Source organism: Atractosteus spatula, chromosome 1 (genome assembly GCF_055471065.1).
Source record: "Atractosteus spatula isolate fAtrSpa1 chromosome 1, fAtrSpa1.hap1, whole genome shotgun sequence".
In the NCBI taxonomy this organism is placed as follows: domain Eukaryota; kingdom Metazoa; phylum Chordata; class Actinopteri; order Semionotiformes; family Lepisosteidae; genus Atractosteus; species Atractosteus spatula.
Genome location: NC_142706.1, coordinates 58,996,656 through 59,014,956, shown reverse-complemented (window position 1 = coordinate 59,014,956; position 18,301 = coordinate 58,996,656). Strand labels below are relative to the sequence as shown.

The 18,301-nt window shown below is 49.1% G+C and overlaps 2 protein-coding genes across 3 annotated transcripts in view; both read right to left on the bottom strand.

Annotated features, from left to right (window-relative positions):
• Positions 1-2,536: 2,536 nt before the first annotated feature.
• Positions 2,537-11,625, bottom strand: gpr84 (G protein-coupled receptor 84). The gene is made up of 2 exons (XM_088915842.1): positions 11,492-11,625; positions 2,537-5,583 (listed from the first exon to the last, which is right to left on the bottom strand). Exon 2 carries the CDS (start codon positions 5,580-5,582, stop codon positions 4,320-4,322), a length of 1,263 nt encoding a protein of 420 aa, XP_088771968.1. The 5' UTR covers position 5,583; positions 11,492-11,625; the 3' UTR covers positions 2,537-4,319.
• A 680-nt stretch (positions 11,626-12,305) lies between these two features.
• Positions 12,306-18,301, bottom strand: part of znf385a (zinc finger protein 385A) — an 87,102-nt gene continuing 81,106 nt past the window's right edge. For both annotated transcript variants that reach the window (XM_088913022.1, XM_088913028.1), the window contains one exon: positions 12,306-17,406. In XM_088913022.1, coding sequence (XP_088769148.1) covers positions 17,152-17,406 — 255 coding nt within the window. In that variant the 3' untranslated portion in view covers positions 12,306-17,151. The remainder of the gene's footprint in view (positions 17,407-18,301) is intronic.

Sequence of the window (18,301 nt, the reverse complement as noted above, 5' to 3'; positions counted from 1 at the left end):
CAAGCATACCGGACTAGAAATTCCTTTGCTACTCAGCTGTTGAGACAGATCAATGTGATACGAATTGGACACAGGTTGTGATGCAGCCAATTTGAAATGGAGTGCTATTAGCTGGATGTTTCCTATCGGCTGACGTGTTGGATCCATCTCATTATACTGTGCGTGTTAATTGGCTGAGGAAACAGAACTGATGTAAAAGGAAAGCAGTTGGAGATCAGGCCACCATGTGGTGCTGGAACCGACTGTGAGCTTCCTGAGAATTACCCTTCACTCCGGAGTGCATCCGAGCACATCTGAGTTGATGCGAACTTCCACAGGCCAGCTGAAATATAGCGAATGCGAACCGCAGTTCTGTCGTCTCTGGGCATCCCCCCTTCACAAGCCTGCGCCCTGCGGGAGTCTCCCGGCAGTGGGGGCGTCCCAGGCAGGAGCGAGTGGTCAGCCCCTGCCTCGTGTGCAGCCCTTTCCCACTGCGCATTGCCAGAGCCACTCGGCGTCGCCCGGGTCTCTCTCGAGCGACGCCTGCCGTGGGGTTTGGGCAGCAGGGGAAACCCTCAGAAGCCCAGCCTTCCTGACCGAAGACAGGAGGTGCAGGTGGAGAAGGGAAACTGGTGCAGTTAAGGTTCAGCTCCGCTCCAGGGGGAGGGTCCCCTCATCTTCTGGGTTTTGTCCCCCCTAGTTACAGAACCGGTCTAATCATACAATTGTAACACTTCACATGTAAGAAGTGTTACAATTTTTTTTTTTAATTTCCTAAACCAAACCAACCTAGTTTTGGAGCTGGGTTAGCTGTACTCGTAATTCTAACGAATACGGCCTTGCGTATAACAGGGATCTCAGCCGCCCAGGCTGAGGGAGGTCTCCTTTAGCTCAGCCGGCAAGTTCCCCATATGCGTGACGCCGGAGACCCGGGTTCGTGCCCTGGCAGTGAGGGATGAACGGGCAGGGCAGGAGCAGCGAGGGCGGAAACCCCGAGAACGTCACATAATGAAGTGAAGGTTTAGGGTTACCAAATGTAAAGGGCCCTAGGAAACCTCCTATATGCGTCAGAGTGAGAAGATCTTCAGGTTCGTCGTTTAATAGCTCAAGAAAGAACTCAAAGAAAGACACTGGGCGTTCCTCAGAGAGCTCAACTGGCCCAGCAGCTGGCAGTTTAAGGGCGTTAACACTGGTGCTCAACCTGGGCCCTGGAGGAGCCCTGTGCGTCTCCTGGTCTTCAGTCCAGGGGTCTCGAAGAAATGTAGCAACTAGAGCTCCACCCTTCCTTGGTTATTAAGCGTGTGCCATCTGATTTCCATCTAAACAACTTCTAAGAGGTGCCGAAGTGTCGGTGGGAGTCATGGTATCAGACACTTGCATAGCACAACACTTTGATCTGTAGAGCTCCACTTACCTCCAGTGCACACACCTGGATGAGAATAGGTGTGGAACAGAGAAATTATTAAGGATTGATGAGTTACAGATCTCGTTCAATATCTTAAGAACTGGATGAAAGGTCTTGGCTCACTAGAGAGCATTTAGATTAAGCACTGCTCAAATTAAAAAACGGAAGAAATGAGAATATCACACGGCCAGGACGGAGAAGGTTCTGGAGCTGACTCCTTGAGGCTCTCTCCTGTACGAAGATCTGGTCCTGGGCCAGTCCTGCGTCTTTGTCAGGAATAACCCGCTAGCAAACGGGAGGATGGACCCTATGCGGTACCTTAGGAGTTAAACGAGAGGCGAAGTCCGATAAGGGATCCGAGGGCCGGGAGGCAAAAGGCACGAGCAAAGGTCTCCTAACCAGAGAAGGGCGAGGCAGAGGTCGAAGTCGAGAAGGCTGATCCAAAGGTCCGAAGGAGGAGAGCAACAAGAGAGTTTCCAAATCCGAGGGGCGAGACGGTAGGCGAAGTCGTAGGTAAAGTTCTGTGGTTGGCAGTCAAGAGTCAAGAGTCAAGAGTCAAGAGTCAAGAGTCAAGAGTCAAGAGTCAAGAGTCAAGGAGATACAAAGGCGAGGCAGGTGTGCTAAAGAGCAACCAATACCAGGCGAAGAGCAGAGGATACAGAGGGGTGTAAGTACTGTGTGAAGAAGAAGGTGCGTTGATTGAGGAAGTGTCGTGGTTGGCTGATTTGCAGGGGCGGTGTCGTTTGGCAGAAGTGCTCGGGGCTGGGGTGTAATTAGTGCGGGTGCGTTTCCGTGTGAGAATGCGGTGAGTAGAGAGCGTGACAGTCTTCTTGGATCTTACTCGGATTGTTCTAACTGAACTGTGTTTGGACCAAGAAGCCATTAAATTGCTTGTAGTAAAGAGTAGTTGGTACTGCCTCACAGTCCTGGGGCCCTGGGTTCAATTCCTAGGGTGCTGTCTGCATGGAGTCACCATGAGCTCAGCTGGATGAAAACATGACTGTGGTGCTTTAGGACTAGGTCTATGAGTCACAACTGTACAGTTACCGTAGAGCATTGGAACAAACAATTTAAAATGATCCCTCGCTTGATGCTAAATAGAAATAAAGAAACAGGATGGGTCAGTATTGCAAGTATTTATAAGTTCTGTATTTAACAAAGGCAAATTTTATAGATACATGGAACATTTGTATTTAAAGAGAAGTCAGACATTCCCCTGAAGAAACAAACATTCACAGACTGTTTTAAATTGAAGTTCATAAGAAAGTGGTCTTTGGTTACTCATTGTTGAAATGTCCATTGAAATCCACAGTAGAAACCATGATGAAAAGTAATCCTAGGTGGGAAAGTAATTGTCTAACCATCAAAACTTGTTTCATCCTGAAGTCCTATGGAACATCATTCATCCAAAGCCTCTTCAGTCATTCTTCAAGGCACTTATCCCTCATAGCACACAGGCCGTTTTTATTACATAAAGGCAAATACCCTAACACAATCTGCAGTGCAACAATAAACAACCAAACCAAATGAGCCATATACAGTAACATATTTCTAATCTACTTCCTCAAAGATTTTAATCTGATTTTAATGCCACTGTCTACTCAGAGACATGACTGTACTGCTCTTTCCCCAGCTGATTTCCCAGCTAGTCATCCAGCACATCCCTAATAAAGATGTTAACTAATTACTCTCTTAATGAGTCACCTGTTCCAGATAATACCCATCATCTGCTTTGCACACCGACATGCTATAGAACACTTAGCCAACTGAGTAAACCATTATCCAGGCTTTCAGCTGAGACAATCCTATTCGCCTTAATGTACACACTGTACTGTATGTGGCACTTGCTACAGTATGGCCAGTGTACACTTGGGTTCACCAACCTGGACTTTCGTGTCCGTAGTCCAGCAGGTGTTTTAACATTTTAACAGATCCAATTAAAGGTTTGATGGTTTGCCTGTTTATCCCATTTCCACAGCCATACACTTTTCACAAGTTAAATTTACAGGTGATTTTCAGGAAAAGAACGATTGCAATGTAAAAAAAAAACCCTAATGGATTAGCTTCTTATTCGAATATTTATTTCAAATAAGTAATTAAGATCAGAGGTGGAGTGAAAATCACTGGACCTCATGACCCTTGAGGAGTAGAGCTGCCTGTTCATAATGTATATACGTGCTTATATATAATGTATATATATACTGCCACATGGAGAGTACGCCTGTCAAAGGCACACACTAAAGGACACAGTTTATGAATATTTATGGGGTTATGACTACAGAGCTTTCATGGTTTCATTTCAGCAGAGTGCTTGGATAATTAATTGAACCAATTAATTGCTGAAGGGAGCAGATGAAGCACTGTCTCCAGGCCTGAATCTCATAGAGATTTAAAGTGACCCTGCACGACCCTCAAGACTGCAGCCCAACACGAGCAGCTCAGCCCAGCGTCGCTCAAGATCTGCTTTGCTCCAGCTTTTCTAAGGCATAACAGGCTTCAGGACAACATCACCCCCTGTCCTGGAGAGGGGAAGGAGAACCACACAGTAAACATTCTGCTAAAAACACAGGCCCATAGAGAAACGAGAGCGAGAATCACATTTCCACAGTACAAACGTTTCCCGAGCTTACAGAGAGTAACGCATACAGTACATACAAGCAGCAAAACAGTTATGCTTTTTGTGTAGTTCCAGTTGATTTGTTTAAAAATTAATCTTATCTATAACAAACAGTCAGGCAGTGCCTGCTTAGCTCGGAAACTCCCTGGATACGGCGGTGTCGTCACATTTTAGTGGAAAGAAAAGGTCCAGTGCCCAGTGCACACCCGAGAACTGGCAACACAGCGGATCTGCCGGACAGATCGGTGCGTGACTAGAGGTCACAGTGTAAATCGTGGGAAAGCTTCACCATGTTCCAACTTCATTGGGCAGGAGCCCTCAGTGTCTGGGCCTCCAGAGGCAGGCGAGTGGCCGGAGCGCGGCCCCCAGCAGGGCTCGGTAGGCCTGGTTGAACTGCCGGTTCATGGCGGCGTACAGCACGGGGTTGATGCAGCTGTTGAGCCAGGTCAGGTTGGCGCAGAACATGTGCAGTGCCTGCGGGGCGCGGCTGCGGGCGTCCAGGATGTTGAGCAGCAGGAAGGGGGCGAAGCTGAACACGAAGCACAGGAAGACCGTGAAGCACATCCGGGTCACGCGCTTGAACTCCCCGTCCTCCCCGGGGGAGGAGGCGGCCGGGTTGGGGGCCGAGGCTGGAGCTGGGGCTGGGGTAGGGGTGGACGCTACGTAAGTGGGGACTCCTGACTTCCTGCTGGGGGCTGCCTGTGATTGGTGGGCGGTGGGGGTGGAGTTGGCGGTGCCTGGCAGCTGGCTCCCGGGCTTGTCAGGACAATGGCGCGGGGTCCCGCTGGCGTCCGCGCTCTGCGTCTCCTCCTTGCCCGGGCCGTGGCCGCTTATTTCCGTGCTGTGAGTGGCGCTCCCGCTCTCCACGCCGCTGTCCGCCTCCGGCCGGGCACGCTTCCGGCTGGAGCGCCGGCTGAGCCGGTACTTGTCCAGGGCGTGCGCGGCGACCCGCACCTTGCGGTAGATGAAGAAGTAGAAGAGCCCCACGCAGCCCAGGCTGAAGAAGAAGTAGAAGAAGAGCAGGATGGTGGTGTAAGGGCGCCCCCTGGTGCGGTGGAAGCTGCAGGTGCAGACCTGGGGGGCGAAGACGTAGACGGGCCACAGGGGCCCGAAGCTGGCCAGCGCCAGGCCCCAGGTGGCAGGCAGGAGCAGCGCCAGGCCCCGCCGCGAGAAGACGCGCTCGAACACGGGCCGCCGGGCTATCAGCAGGTAGCGCCCGGCGGCGATGAGGCACAGCGTGAGGATGGAGACGGCGTTGGAGAGGAAGAGGAGCAGGCCGAAGATGCGGCACCAGCTGGCGCCCCCCCGCCAGCGCAGGTGCAGGTAGGAGTCCACGCTGGTGGGCTGCAGCACCGCGCAGTACAGGGTGTCGGCCACCGCCAGGTTGACGATCAGCACGTTGAAGCGCGTCTGCAGGCGCCGGTCCGTCGCGAAGGCCAGCACCGTCATCACGTTGCCAATCGTGCCCACCACCACCACCAAGGAGCCCCACAGCACCCCGAAGTAGCGGTACCCCACCACGCTGGGGTTGTAGCAGGAGAAGGAGTCATTACCCAGATCGCTGGTCCCATTCACAGACATCCTGCCAGCAGAGAGGAGCATTAATTCACAGCAGACAATATTCTACCTGCAGCAACACATGGCATGCTTTCACAAGGAAAATGGCCTAATGTTAAATTACAGAGGAAGGGAAAAGACCGTGCTACATTTAACTGCAGGATTGTGATCCCACTAATTGGTTAATCACATAACCTGTGAGCCTTAATTGGTTAATTGATAATTACTTATTACTTGACTGTTAACTGCAATCCAGTATCAAGGTCATCTACATCAGTGGCTCCCAAGCCTGGTCCCGCAGGAACACTGTCTGCTGGATTTCATTCCTGCTGAGATCGAAATCTCCAGTGCTTATTGGCTTTGTTGAGGCGGTTGCTTGTTTAGACTTTTATCTTAATTTGTTTCTTTGGTGAGTCCCGAGTGTGTCAGAAATACCCCCACTTCAAGGGTACTGTTTCCACAGCTTCAGCACACAGATCTTAATGGGTCTTTTCTGAATAAACAGCTCTTAGTAGTTGATGAATTGCTGATGAACATTTATACAAGAACGTATAAATGTTGCTGCTGTTCCTGTTCACCACTAGATGGCGGCCCAGCTACTCTCATTTACAATACTGAGCACAGGTTTATACCCATTCTGAAATATACTGCTGCTCTGGAATTGGTCCAAAGAACAGGAACCAAATAATTCTGAACATTGAACCAAAATAATAAACTCACAGACTGAAGGACCTGAATCTTTTCAGTTTTTTACCACAGAAGACTACAAGTGGACCTGATCCAAGTATTCAAAACACTCAAAAGTATAAAGTCAACCCAGCTGACTTTTTCAGTGAAACACGATCAGAGGACGGAGGTGGAAACTACTGTTCATGGAAGTGCATATAAGACTGAGACCAGGAGACTGTTCTCTACAGTAAGGGTGGTGGGACAGTGGAACAAGCTTCCCAGCCATGTAGCTGTAGACAATTCCCAGGCGTTATTTAAAAAACACCTGGATGAGATCCTGAGATCCGTTAACAATTAACTACCAAATGGTCCAGCGGGGCTCATGTGTCAGCTGAATGTTAATTTGTTGTTTTACTATTTATCTAATTTATCTATTAAGCTAATTAGAGTGATTGTCTATGTATACTGATAAAAAAAGAAACGCAACATTTTCTGGAATGAGTATACTATAGTTATATCTTATGTGATTTCACAAAACATTGTGAATTTGTCTTAAGCCCTCTGACCAGCAATACAGCTTGTGCAGTGAGGCATTGCAACTTGCCAATCGCACGAAAGCTCGTTAGGTGCACTTTTACCCAACGAAGTCCAGGTGGAGCAATGCCTGATCAGGTCACCTTAAAAAAGGCCTTAATTCAAAGGTTAGGTCACTACAAGAAAATGGCCATACTCAGTCAGTTTTCTGTGCATTCCATAATGCCTCGATTGTCACCAGAAGCCAGGGAGAGGGGCATTGGCATGCTGCAGGCAGGCATGTCGTGTGCCAGCATTGCCAGACACTATGGAGTAAACTTCTCCACTGTGTCCCAGCTGCAGAGAAGGTTTCAGCAGACCGGCAGGACAGATGACCATCCAAGATCCGGTCACCCTCGAGTGACCACACCAGAGCAGGACCGACACATCAGACTGGTCCATCTGAGAGATCGTTTCAGATCTGCCACCCGTACTGCTGCTGAATCTGCCGGCAGACACAATGCCCGCATCGGTGACAGGACAGAGAGGCTCCATGCTGCTGGCCTTAGAGCAAGGCTACCTGTCAGGGGCCCTCTGCTCACACCTCCTAGACATCACCCCCGACTGGCTTGGGCCAGGCAGAGGCTGCGATGGACTCGTCAGCAGTGGCATCAGGTCCTCTTCACGGATGAGCCACTCTTCAGCCTGCTCCACGCAGACAGGAGGGCCAGAGTGTGGAGGAGGAGGTGTTGCGTTTCTTTTTTCCATCAGTGTATATATATCTAAATCACATCATTTTCAGCAAAAAGGTAATCTGAGATCTTTATGTTCTGATAAAGGCGTCTTGCAGAACAATCAGCTTTTGATCAGATTTTAATGATAGAATCTATGCTGTAGGCTTGATCAGCGTGGAACCTGATGTAAAGGGGTTACTCCACTTCATCAAACCCCAGTTAACTAATTTAACCTCAGTCAAGTCTGATCTTGAGCAATTTCCAGTGACTCAGGACCAGTAGCATAACCAGACAAGTTTGTCCACACAGCTTTTTGCAAGTATGATGCAATACGTCTCTGTGTGTATTCTCAGTCACTCTTGTGTCAGAGAAGGCAGGATGTCTTGTAAAAGCCCACAGTGACAACAGTCCCCTCAGCCCTCTTCCTCCTCACTGTTGAATAAGGAGAAAGACCGTGACCGGATGTGCTCTGGTGAGCCCAGAGGCCGGAAGATGTGCTGCGCTCTGGATACCAAGCACCTTCAGTGCCCTGACAAGTGTGTCACTGCGCACGTATGGTCATCCTGCCTGCATTCACAACAGAAATTCTGGCAGAAACGATGTTTTGATTCACTACCGTCTGGGGAGAGATGGCAATTCTTTCTGTGACATTCTGAAGTCGCCCGAGAGGTTCATATTTACAGTATGGGCCTTGAAAGACAAATGTGCAATTAAAGTACCAGCTGAACAACTGGAAGCCCAGCTGGATCAAAGACCAGGACACAGAAGCCCTGGATAAAATATTCACATGCTTGCCACCACACTATCCTTCAGAATATCGGGCGTGGAGTTTGTGGATAGCAGCTTTTTTTTTTTCTTTGTCTACCAGAAGCTACTTTTAAAGGTGCTATATAAAATAAAGTTGTTTATTATTATTATTATTATTTTTTTGTGTTCCTATTCTATCTTAACAGAGGAACACCTCAAGAAACTGAACGGGATCCTCAGATCTATTAGCCATAAGCAATCAAACAGACTAGACAGGCGAAATGGGCTCTCCTGGTTTGTGACGTTCTTGTGTTCTCTGTGTGCACCAAGAGCCCATGATGCAACACCTGCCCCTGAACGCTGGGTTTTCCCCACCACTCACACGCTTTCTCAATGTCTTCAGTTTCTGTTAAACTTCCTGCGGCCCCTCACGTGGTCTTGCTTAATCAGGATCCACAGGGGCCAGGGACAGCCCCAGACACGAGCAAACCAGCAGACACCAGTGCTGGACTCCTGATTCATACTTTCCTGGCCATTCCGGTGGCTGAAAACTGTTTGTCTGACAGTAGTTTGCCACAGATGCCTTAATACCTGAACTCTCTGGATGCTTTGCACACTTTCTGTACTATAGGCTCAGTAAACTGTCCATGATAACATACTGTACTTCACTTAATGTTCTTTTGTGAACAGTGCTATATAACTGTAAGGAAAAGTGCTATATAAGTGTATGGAATCATTATTATTCCTCTCAATTGCTCACTTTCTTCACATGATATGAAGAAGAAAAGTGTCCCTTCTAAACACCCTTCTTCAGGCTTCAGTATGATGCCTTAACAGTGCCAAGAATGCACTTTCCCCTGCTGTGGCAGCGTGACTTGGAGGAGCTTCACAAAGTGACAGACAAAGGCTCAAGAACTGTTCAGACAGCGTCTAGGCTCATAGGCTGTGACCTGCCATCTCTGGCCACGCTGTGCAGCAGAGTGACCTCCAGGGAGGCCCAGTGTGCTGCAGGACACTGACCTGCCCAGGTCACCCCCAGGCTGCCAGCTCTCCCCCTCTGGGGGGCACTGACCTGACCTGCTCAAGCAGCTGCTTCTCCCTCCAGCCACAAGCGCTGGTCATGCCAGGGCTGATGCAGCTGAGAGCACCAGCCCACCAGCACAGGCAACATGTCTGTATGTCCAGTGCAATGTTGTACTCATGGGAATAGACTAATAGTGAATGGAATGGCTGTCAGCAAATTCCTTATGCACTGTCCATTGCAACTGTATTTGTAAAGACCATGTTTCTTGGAGCTGGCCCCTGTTGTGAGGTATGCTTTTGCTGGCTTCCAAGTCCTGCTCTGCATTTTGTTGTATCAGGACTCAGGAAGTCTCTAAACAGGCTTTGCAAAAATGAGGCAGCACAGCAGGCCAGCAGAGGTGCTCTGTTTTGCACAGGCTACACCAGTTCTGACTATGTACCGAACTGTTTTTAGCTTGACTGTATTATGAGCTCCTGTGTAGGAGAAGCATGACAATAAACCACATCTATTAATTTAGAAACGCCTGTGGTTTTCCACCCCCCCGAGCCCCTTTCTGGTAAAACAAAAGGAGCTAGACTGCATCTTTTTTAATTAAATGACGTGTTCTGTGCACGGTGGCATGTTGGTGCAGTGTTTAGCATTGTTGTCTGGGGCCCTATGATCAAATCCTGGGCTGCTATCTGTGTGGAGTTTGCATGTTCTCCCCATGTTCATGTGTGGTTATTCCTGGTGCTCTGGCTTCCTCCCACAGTCCGAAGACACGCTGGCAGGTTAATTGGCTTCTGGAAAAATTGGCCCTGGTGTTCTGTGTCTGTCTGCCCTGCCATGGACTGGTGTCCTGTCCAGGGTGTCTGGGGTCCTGCCTTGCACCCATTGCCTGCTGGGATAGACTCTGGCTCCCCTGTGACTCTGAATTGGAAGAAGTGCTTTGAAAATAAATGGTGTGTGCAATGTGTTAGAATATTGCAGATCCTCCTGTTCATTTTCTAATGGACACTGCCAAGCTATTTCTTCACCTCTTGTACTGTTACTGGCGGTCACATATTGAAGCTGTCCTCCCATAAGCACAGCTGTGCTTCCTGTAAGGAAGACCACAGGCTATCAGGTCACAAGTCATTTTCACCGAGCCCCTCGCTAACACGCTCACCCTTCGGCACCTTTCCACTCTCACAAAGGCGACCCTGCCAGGGTTGAGTTCGGGTTGGTGAGGCGTAGAAATTGGGTTAGTCTTACGGTTGAATGTGGAACGTAGGGTAAGGCTGAACATCTGGTTCAAATGCTGTGGTGCGAGCTGGATCAGGCCAGGGGTGAGTAAGAAAAACGTTTGAGGAGGGGCGCGGTTAGGGGGTTGAGTTACAGTGCATGATGGACCCCCGTTTCTACAGTACTTGCGCTTTGAGATGGTGCTTCCCATGCTGCAGTACCCCTATAACAACACAGTCTAGATAAATCAAGAAATAGGTTGATGGAGACAGATGGATAGATCCAGATTAACAGACAGGGGGATACAGATCAAAAAGATCAAGCTATAGACTGATATAAACAAAGATCCATGTTTATATCAGGCCGGAGGGAATGGTGGACAGAACAGAGTTAAGTCTCTCCCCATGGGAGTGAAGTCAGTGGGCTTCTTCTGTTTAGGAACAAGTAATAGGTTTATTCCATGCTGAAAGGAGAAGAAAGAAAACACGTTTCGGCCGTGGAGCCTTCTTCGGGTGGCCGAAACGTTGTGTTCTCTTTCTTCTTTTTCTCAGCCTGGAATAAACCTATGACTTGTTCCTTTGCAGCCTACGCATGCTGACGCAGCTCCCCGCCTGAACTACTTCTCCTGTTCAGGACACTTTCAGAAGCCTAGTGGGTAAATGCACAGTGAAGGTGATGGTGGTGTTCGCCGGGGTCCTGTGCTCCCACTGTAGCCTCTCCCTCGCATTGCCATGGCCTCGAGCTTCCCTGCGTTTCGCACTGCCTCTTTGTGCCCGATTCTCTCCATGAAAAACACAGGCCACTGGACAGAAATGGGCTGTACTGCACTGCCCCCATTGTCCCCCACATCTTCGATAGCAGCAGCCAGCGCACAGCTCCCAAGTCAAAGCCTGCACCTCTCAATCTGCTGTGAAGTGGTGAGGATACCCACCCGTGGGCACACAGTTGGCCAGTGGAAAACAGCTGTGCGCCCCAGGCTTGTCATCCTCCATTCAAAACTATCAAAAACTTCAGCATTGAGAAGGAAAGAAAAAAGTTCATACCTTGATGCAGTCAGATCTCGCCTTCCAGACTCGGTTACCAGTCTCTCTCTGGGTCAGTGACGCTGGCTGTGTGTCTTTTCCTGTCTTCTGGTGTTCCCTCCGTCTCTCTCCCCTCTCTAACCCTCCCTGCGCAAAGCTCACGAGACGCACTCGTGTCTCCTCCTCGTCCCGTCATGTTTTAAGCTCTTACCTGTTGCTCAATTTCAGCAAAGCTCACCCCCCCCCACTCACACTCCCCACACATACCTCCCTCTCTCTCTCCCCTTCTTCCCCCCCTCCCCCTCCCTGGGGCTTCCCAGCTGAAGTCAACTTCTCCTTCCCCCTCGGGGCTGGGCAGAGGGCGACAGGCCGCCCGGAAACAGACTCGGAATCCCAGAGGAATCGGATTCAAAGCCCAGTAATCCGACAGCCGCTCGTCAGGCACAGCACTGTCATGCTGGCCGCAACCAGCGTATTTTTAACCTGGGTTAAAAAAAAAAACAGAAGGATATGGTTATTTAAAAAGAAACTAAAAAATTAAGAATAGTAAAGCTTAGTTATTTGGTTTCGGTGGTACAATATTTCAGTAGTGTAGAGGTGTTATTTGGATCCTCAGTATTGAACTAGATGGAAATATCATGAAAAGGAAACTGCACCTCTTTCTGTCTGGTTTAATTATAGTGAAATGTGCTTTTGACACATTTATTGATATTTGTGAAACGTAGCGGAAAAATAACATGTACTGAAATATATTAAATTCCCCCAAATCCCAGCAGTGCTGGTTTCTCACCCCTCTGCCACACTGAGAACAACGATCACAAAACACTCCAGATGCTTTTTAAAAGTCTTTATTTTTTTCACTTTTTAAACTGTCAAGAAGGAAGCTCTAGAGGTTTAATCTTTTATTTTTAATTTCATTAGATATATATATAGGGAACATTTTTTTTCTTGACAAGTTGTTCTTGTTACTGATAGTCTTTTTTCTTTGCTGCATTTATATTATATTTTATTGATTGACAGACTGTTTTATTGCAATAAACGAGAGTAGCCTGCAGGAGTTAAGTATTGCTACAGTTGGGCAAACCCTTCGGTCCTGTCGTCTCTTTCCCTTGGTGTCTGTTTCCCTGTGCCAGTGTGATGAGGGGCAGGGGGAGGGAGAGGAGAAGGGGGGACAGTGGCGCATTCCTGCCACTGCCAGCAAGCTGGCCGTTTGCTGAACAAGCCTCTCGTCTTTAGAGCTTGTAAATAGACAGACCAAAACTAGAAGAAAATAGGGGGGGACAGGGGGGAGCAAAGAGAGTTGGATAAGGAACATGAGTTTTTATTTTTTGGCTTATCCCTTAAATATATTAACCACGTTATTAACGAAATATATTAAGAAGGTTATCTTTTCTGCAGTTTTCTTTGTAAACAGCACTATTTTGCTGTGACAGTAAGGTGTTCACACAGGGCCTCCCCCCACCACACTTCAGGGAATGGAACAGTCTGTTTCCCCTTGAACTAGAGCCTCTGTTGTGGATGAGACACAGCTAACCTGCCCTGGGAGGGCAGGACACGCGCTCTGACCATGAAGCCAACAAGATTCTTGGATATCAGAGACAAGCTGCTGGAAATATCCAGAATATATAAAGCGCCTTTTCTCCCACAAGGCTTGTCCATTAACAAATGCATAGACTGGGCTTCTTGAAAACTCCTTCTTCAGTCCTTTCTTGGTCACTCTTTTGCCTCCGTGTCTCAGCCCGGCAGCCAATGGCTTAAAGCAGTAAGCCCCGCCTCTCCAGCAAACGAGAGTGAGCGACAGCTGGCAGGTGATTGTCCAGATCCTCCGATACCCGGACGCTCCTCCTTCATATCGAGGAGTAAGACAGCCAGACCAACTGACAGCCTTCAGCCTGGCCATTCACACGCCCGGGCCAAACAGAGGGCCGTATTCATAAAGCATTTACCGAATCGCTAAGTGTACTGCACTTTAAAAAAAAAAAACGTACTACATAAAAAAAGTTAAATAAAAATTACTCTTATCCATAGAATGGACTGTGACCAATACAGCTGCACTTGCAAACTGACACACAGCATGGTGAATCTGAATGAATGCCAATTACATGCATCTCCAAATAAGATTTTGTTTAAAAGCACTAAGTGAAAACTACTAATTTTAGGGAACAGACAGGCAATTCCACACGCGATGCTCTTGGTGGAAAACAAGTTTGAGCACAGTCTCCTGAAACGCAGATGTGATGCAGTCACAGCTGGACTGTAACATCTTCATGCTAGGGCCTGACAGAAGTGCATTCTTCTTTCAATACTTTTGTATTACATGAAAGATGCGTTCCAGGCTGTATAAGAATTAAAAAGGTTTCTCTCCTTCTCCCTTTTTGGTTTCTGTGCAGTTATGTCTGATCATGGCCTATTAGTACATTTCTTCACGAGCCTGTAGCTTGTTTTACCTTCAGTGTGCACCACGATGGCCAGCCTTAGTGCCTTTTGACTTGTAGGGATGGATGTGGGTACACTTCTGTTCAGGAACTGGAGATCCAAGCATCGCTGTGGTTTTAATATCAACACTAAACAATATACTTAGCTAAACCATCACAGATGAGAATTTAACACATTCCTACTGTAAGCATGAAGAGGCTTCAGGAAACGTTAAGATGCTTTCACGCTCCATGACGTGAAGAGTACAAAGAGGTTGTGAAGCAGGTCGACTTGGACAAAGCAGCACAGCACATATTTAAAAAACAGATGGTGAAACGAAGGAACATTTAGACACGCCAAAGAGGAGCTCCACTTGTCCCATCGCGCGCCTTCAGATGAACAGCTTGTCTTGCTTTGGTCAACACAAGGACAAGCCGTGCTCTTCCAAACACAATGGTGATGTGATCGTGATGAAGGCACTGAGAGACAGTCATCATCCGTGAGACACGCGTACCTGTGCTCAGCTGAGAGACACTGAGGACTAAGGAGCACAGCCTGAGAAAGGGGCATGACTTTACTTAGGCTTAGACTAATAACCATGTTAAGCAAGCAGAGCTGACAAGAAGAAGGCCTGTGAAATAGGTCCTCCGCCATGCTGCCAGTGTATCCCAATGAAATAGATCTTCTCAGAGCCTAGTATCATGCATTGTTCTTCATACTGCTCTATTCTGCAGTCTTGTCCGGCTGTTCTTTGAAGCATACAGGAGAGCCCTCAGCCCTTGGGTGATCTCTTTTTGTGTAATGGGTTTCACCATTACCCTTCTTTCCACATGTTCAGGACTGTTGGAATCCTCTGATCCAACAACTAAACGAGCCACACAGCCCAAATGGTCTCCTATTGTTTGGGACAGTTCTGATGTCTCTGAACTCCTCGGCCCACAGCGGGGGGTGCTAGGAGGGGCAGTGAATTGATATACTAAAGGCCCGGCCCAGCCCGCGTTCCCTGTAGCATATCAGAGCAGGAGAGACTGTGTATGTGGAAGAGGAAGTCTCATTTCTCCTCCTGTCAGCACGTTGCACACTGGGCCTGAGCACACTTCTGTCTCTGCCTGCCTCCCAGTCCCCCAGGCCCCCTGGCCCCCAGTAAACTCCTCCCCCCGCCTGCCCCTCAGCCCCACACTCCCTGCCTGCTGGAGTGCGTGACCTGCAGCCTCTCGCATCCACATACAAAAATACTCATTTCTCGTTTTGTAATTTTCACATCGCTAGTTTCTCATCAGTATGTTCTACAAGAATAAAACAAAACTATAATCATTAATAATAACAAATAATTCATCATCATCATCATCATAAAACAATAAAAACAGATGCATTGCATGGCTTTAGATTCAGGAAAGAAAGTCACAATGGAAAGACAGAGGAAGAAGGTCACTTCCTGTGACCTTGGAGTTTTGCGCTGGTTGCTGCCCTGGTGTCTTTTCTCTCTCCTGAGCCCCACACCTCTCTGTCCCTGTGGGGTGCTGAAGTCCGAGGAGTGCCAGGCCAGTCACACGTTTCTCCTCTGGGTGTTTCACTCATCTGTTTCTTCACTCCTTTCTTCGGCACTCTGCCAATCCTGATCCAGACACTCTGCCCCTTTCCTTCGCTCTTTTTTAGTTCCTGTCCTCTTGGATTTCCCTGTCCCGGATACAGTCTGTAGATCTCTAACACCCACCTCCTACAATCTTCCAACCGTCTGCTTTGTGTCTCTCCCTTTGAGTTCCGTAGATTAAGCGTTCCCTCCCCGGAACGCACACTCGCCCTCTTGCAGATTCCTCCTGCTATCCCTCCCTCCCCACTCTCTTCTGCACAAAGCAAACCCCCAGCCCTCTCTCTGTCTGTGTAAACTCTGAGAGCCTACAACCCAGACGCAGGTGGGTTTCACCCACAGCACTGAGTGAAACAGCCCCTACACTTCAATCAGCGAGCTGGCCTGTCTATCCCTGCCCAGCACAGGAAGAGCAAGGTGCTATACTGGCTTTACTGCTGGGCTAAAGCTCTACTTGGGGTAGAGGGATTAGGATGGGGCCCTACAGAGGTGTGCTAGGTGCAAATCACAACAACAAGCATCTAAGAGCATCATGGTACACGAGGCTGGCCCGTGTGTCAGAGTCAACACAGCCAGGATAACCACTAAACCTTCATGTGATCCGCACAGGGTGATGAAGAGGATTGCACAATGCAGTATTACTGGCAGCAGTGTTGCCAACTTGCAGCCTGATGTGGTCAGATCTCAGAAGCTCAGGCTGGCCCTGATCAGTATCGGGACAGGGGACCTGTAAGGAAGACCAGGTCGCCGCTGTAAGTGGTGCTGGTGGACCAGCAGGTGACACTCTTCCTTCTGGACCAGAACATACAAACCAATACTCCTGTACAGTGACCAGGGACCCTGTTCTGTCAGAGATGCTAAAATTCAACCAAGGACCCACCTACTTTGTCACTAATGATCCCAGGGCACTATTCGTAAGAGGGGTGCTCACCCCAGTGTCCCAGCTAAATTCCTCTCTGGGGTGTACAGTCTGTCCTCCCTACAGCTCCCCCTTAATCCACTGGGAGCAGCAGTGTCTGTCTCTTCCCCTGAGCTGCTGTGCAGTGGAGCTGCTGGGTGTCTCCCAGGTGGGGCTGCACTTCAGTGGTGGATGAAGTGGGTCCCTTTATTTGAGTAAAGTGCTTTGGAGTCCTTTGGGATGAAAGGCGCAGTATAAATGTAAAGAATTAACTTGTAGTGTAGTGTGGTGTGGTGTATTACGGCGTATTAGGGTGCAGTTCTGCTGGGATTTGTACTGTTATTAAAAGGAGGATGCTGTTGATGGCTTGGCCATGTCATCTTGAGGAATTCTGCACTACTGCCTCATGTCAGTTTCCAGGATTTTGGAGAGGGAGGATGATGTCAGCTTACAGGGGTGTTCAGAGGAGTGGGGGTGTAAGCAGAGGTAGGTGGAAGTGCACTGAACATCTCCCTGCCCTCCCCACTTTCCTGTACACCGGCAGCAGTCAGGAGCACTGCATGAGCAAGCCTCTGGACAGAGAGGGGCCCAGTGCAGGGAAGATGCCACTTGTCTGTTTTGCTTGTAATGTTTCTCTGTCCTTCATTCTATTTTTCAGCCTTTTCTTTCTTTCTTTTGGATGTTTTTCTTAATCTGTTTATGTAACTTATTGACTTATTTGTTTTTCACAGTGTGCTTTCGGAAGTGCTTGCTGATTGGCCGTGGGGGGGGGGAGGCGTGTCAGTATGGGGAGAAGAGGATTGGCCCATGAGAAGTGCGGATGGGCCCGGGGGCGGGTCTCAAGAGGGCGTGGCCGAGGGGCGGCCCCTGCAGCAGGTGGTGGTGCGGGTGGTGGTGGGCGGGGCCTGCAGCTGCCCGGAGAGCCAATGGGTTTGAGGAGGCGGCGGCTGCCATCGCTGCGGCAACAGCCAAGGGGCTGGGCAAGAGGCCAGCTCCCAGAGCTTTCGGGAGGTCCTTGTGGAAGGGCAGAGTGGACTGCAAGAGAGAAAGGTGGAGAGGGCAAGGTAGACAGGCGGAGAAAGGGCAGGGCAGGGAGAGAAAGGGAGACGAGAAACTGATTAACCACAAATCTCATACTCCTTCACAATCAAATCATGAGCAAGACTGCTTCTTTTTGGAGTCTAGCTTAAAGATCGAAATGGGGGAGACGAATGTACTGCTTCCCTAACTAAAACCAATCTTTCAACTAATCCCAAAAGAAAGAAAGCAATTTTATACAGCAACCCTTGTGTTGATCATTTGTACTCCAAAAAATGCATACGGGAGAGAGGAGGGAGACAGGACAGGGTCAGAGAACCAGGAGAGAAGAGGGAGACAGAACACGATGAGGACAGGGAGAGAGGAGGGAGACAGGACAGGGACAATGGACCAGGAGAGAAGAGGGAGAGAGGACATGATGAGGACAGGAAGAGAGGTGGGAGACAGGACAGGGACAATGGACCAGGAGAGAAGAGGGAGAGAGGACATGATGAGGTCAGGGAGAGAGGTGGGAGACAGGACAGGGACAGAGGACCAGGATAGAAGAGGGAGAGAGGACATGATGAGGTCAGGGAGAGAGGTGGGAGACAGGACAGGGACAGAGGACCAGGATAGAAGAGGGAGAGAGGACATGATGAGGACAGGGAGAGAGGAGGGAAACAGGACATGACGAGAGGACCAGGAGAGAAGAGGGAGAGAGGACATGATGAGGACAGGGAGAGAGGTGAGAGACAGGACAGGGACAGAGGACCAGGATAGAAGAGGGAGAGAGGACATGATGAGGACAGGGAGAGAGGAGGGACACAGGATATGACGAGAGGACCAGGAGAGAAGAGGGAGAGAGGACATGATGAGGACAGGGAGAGAGGAGGGAAACAGGACATGACGAGAG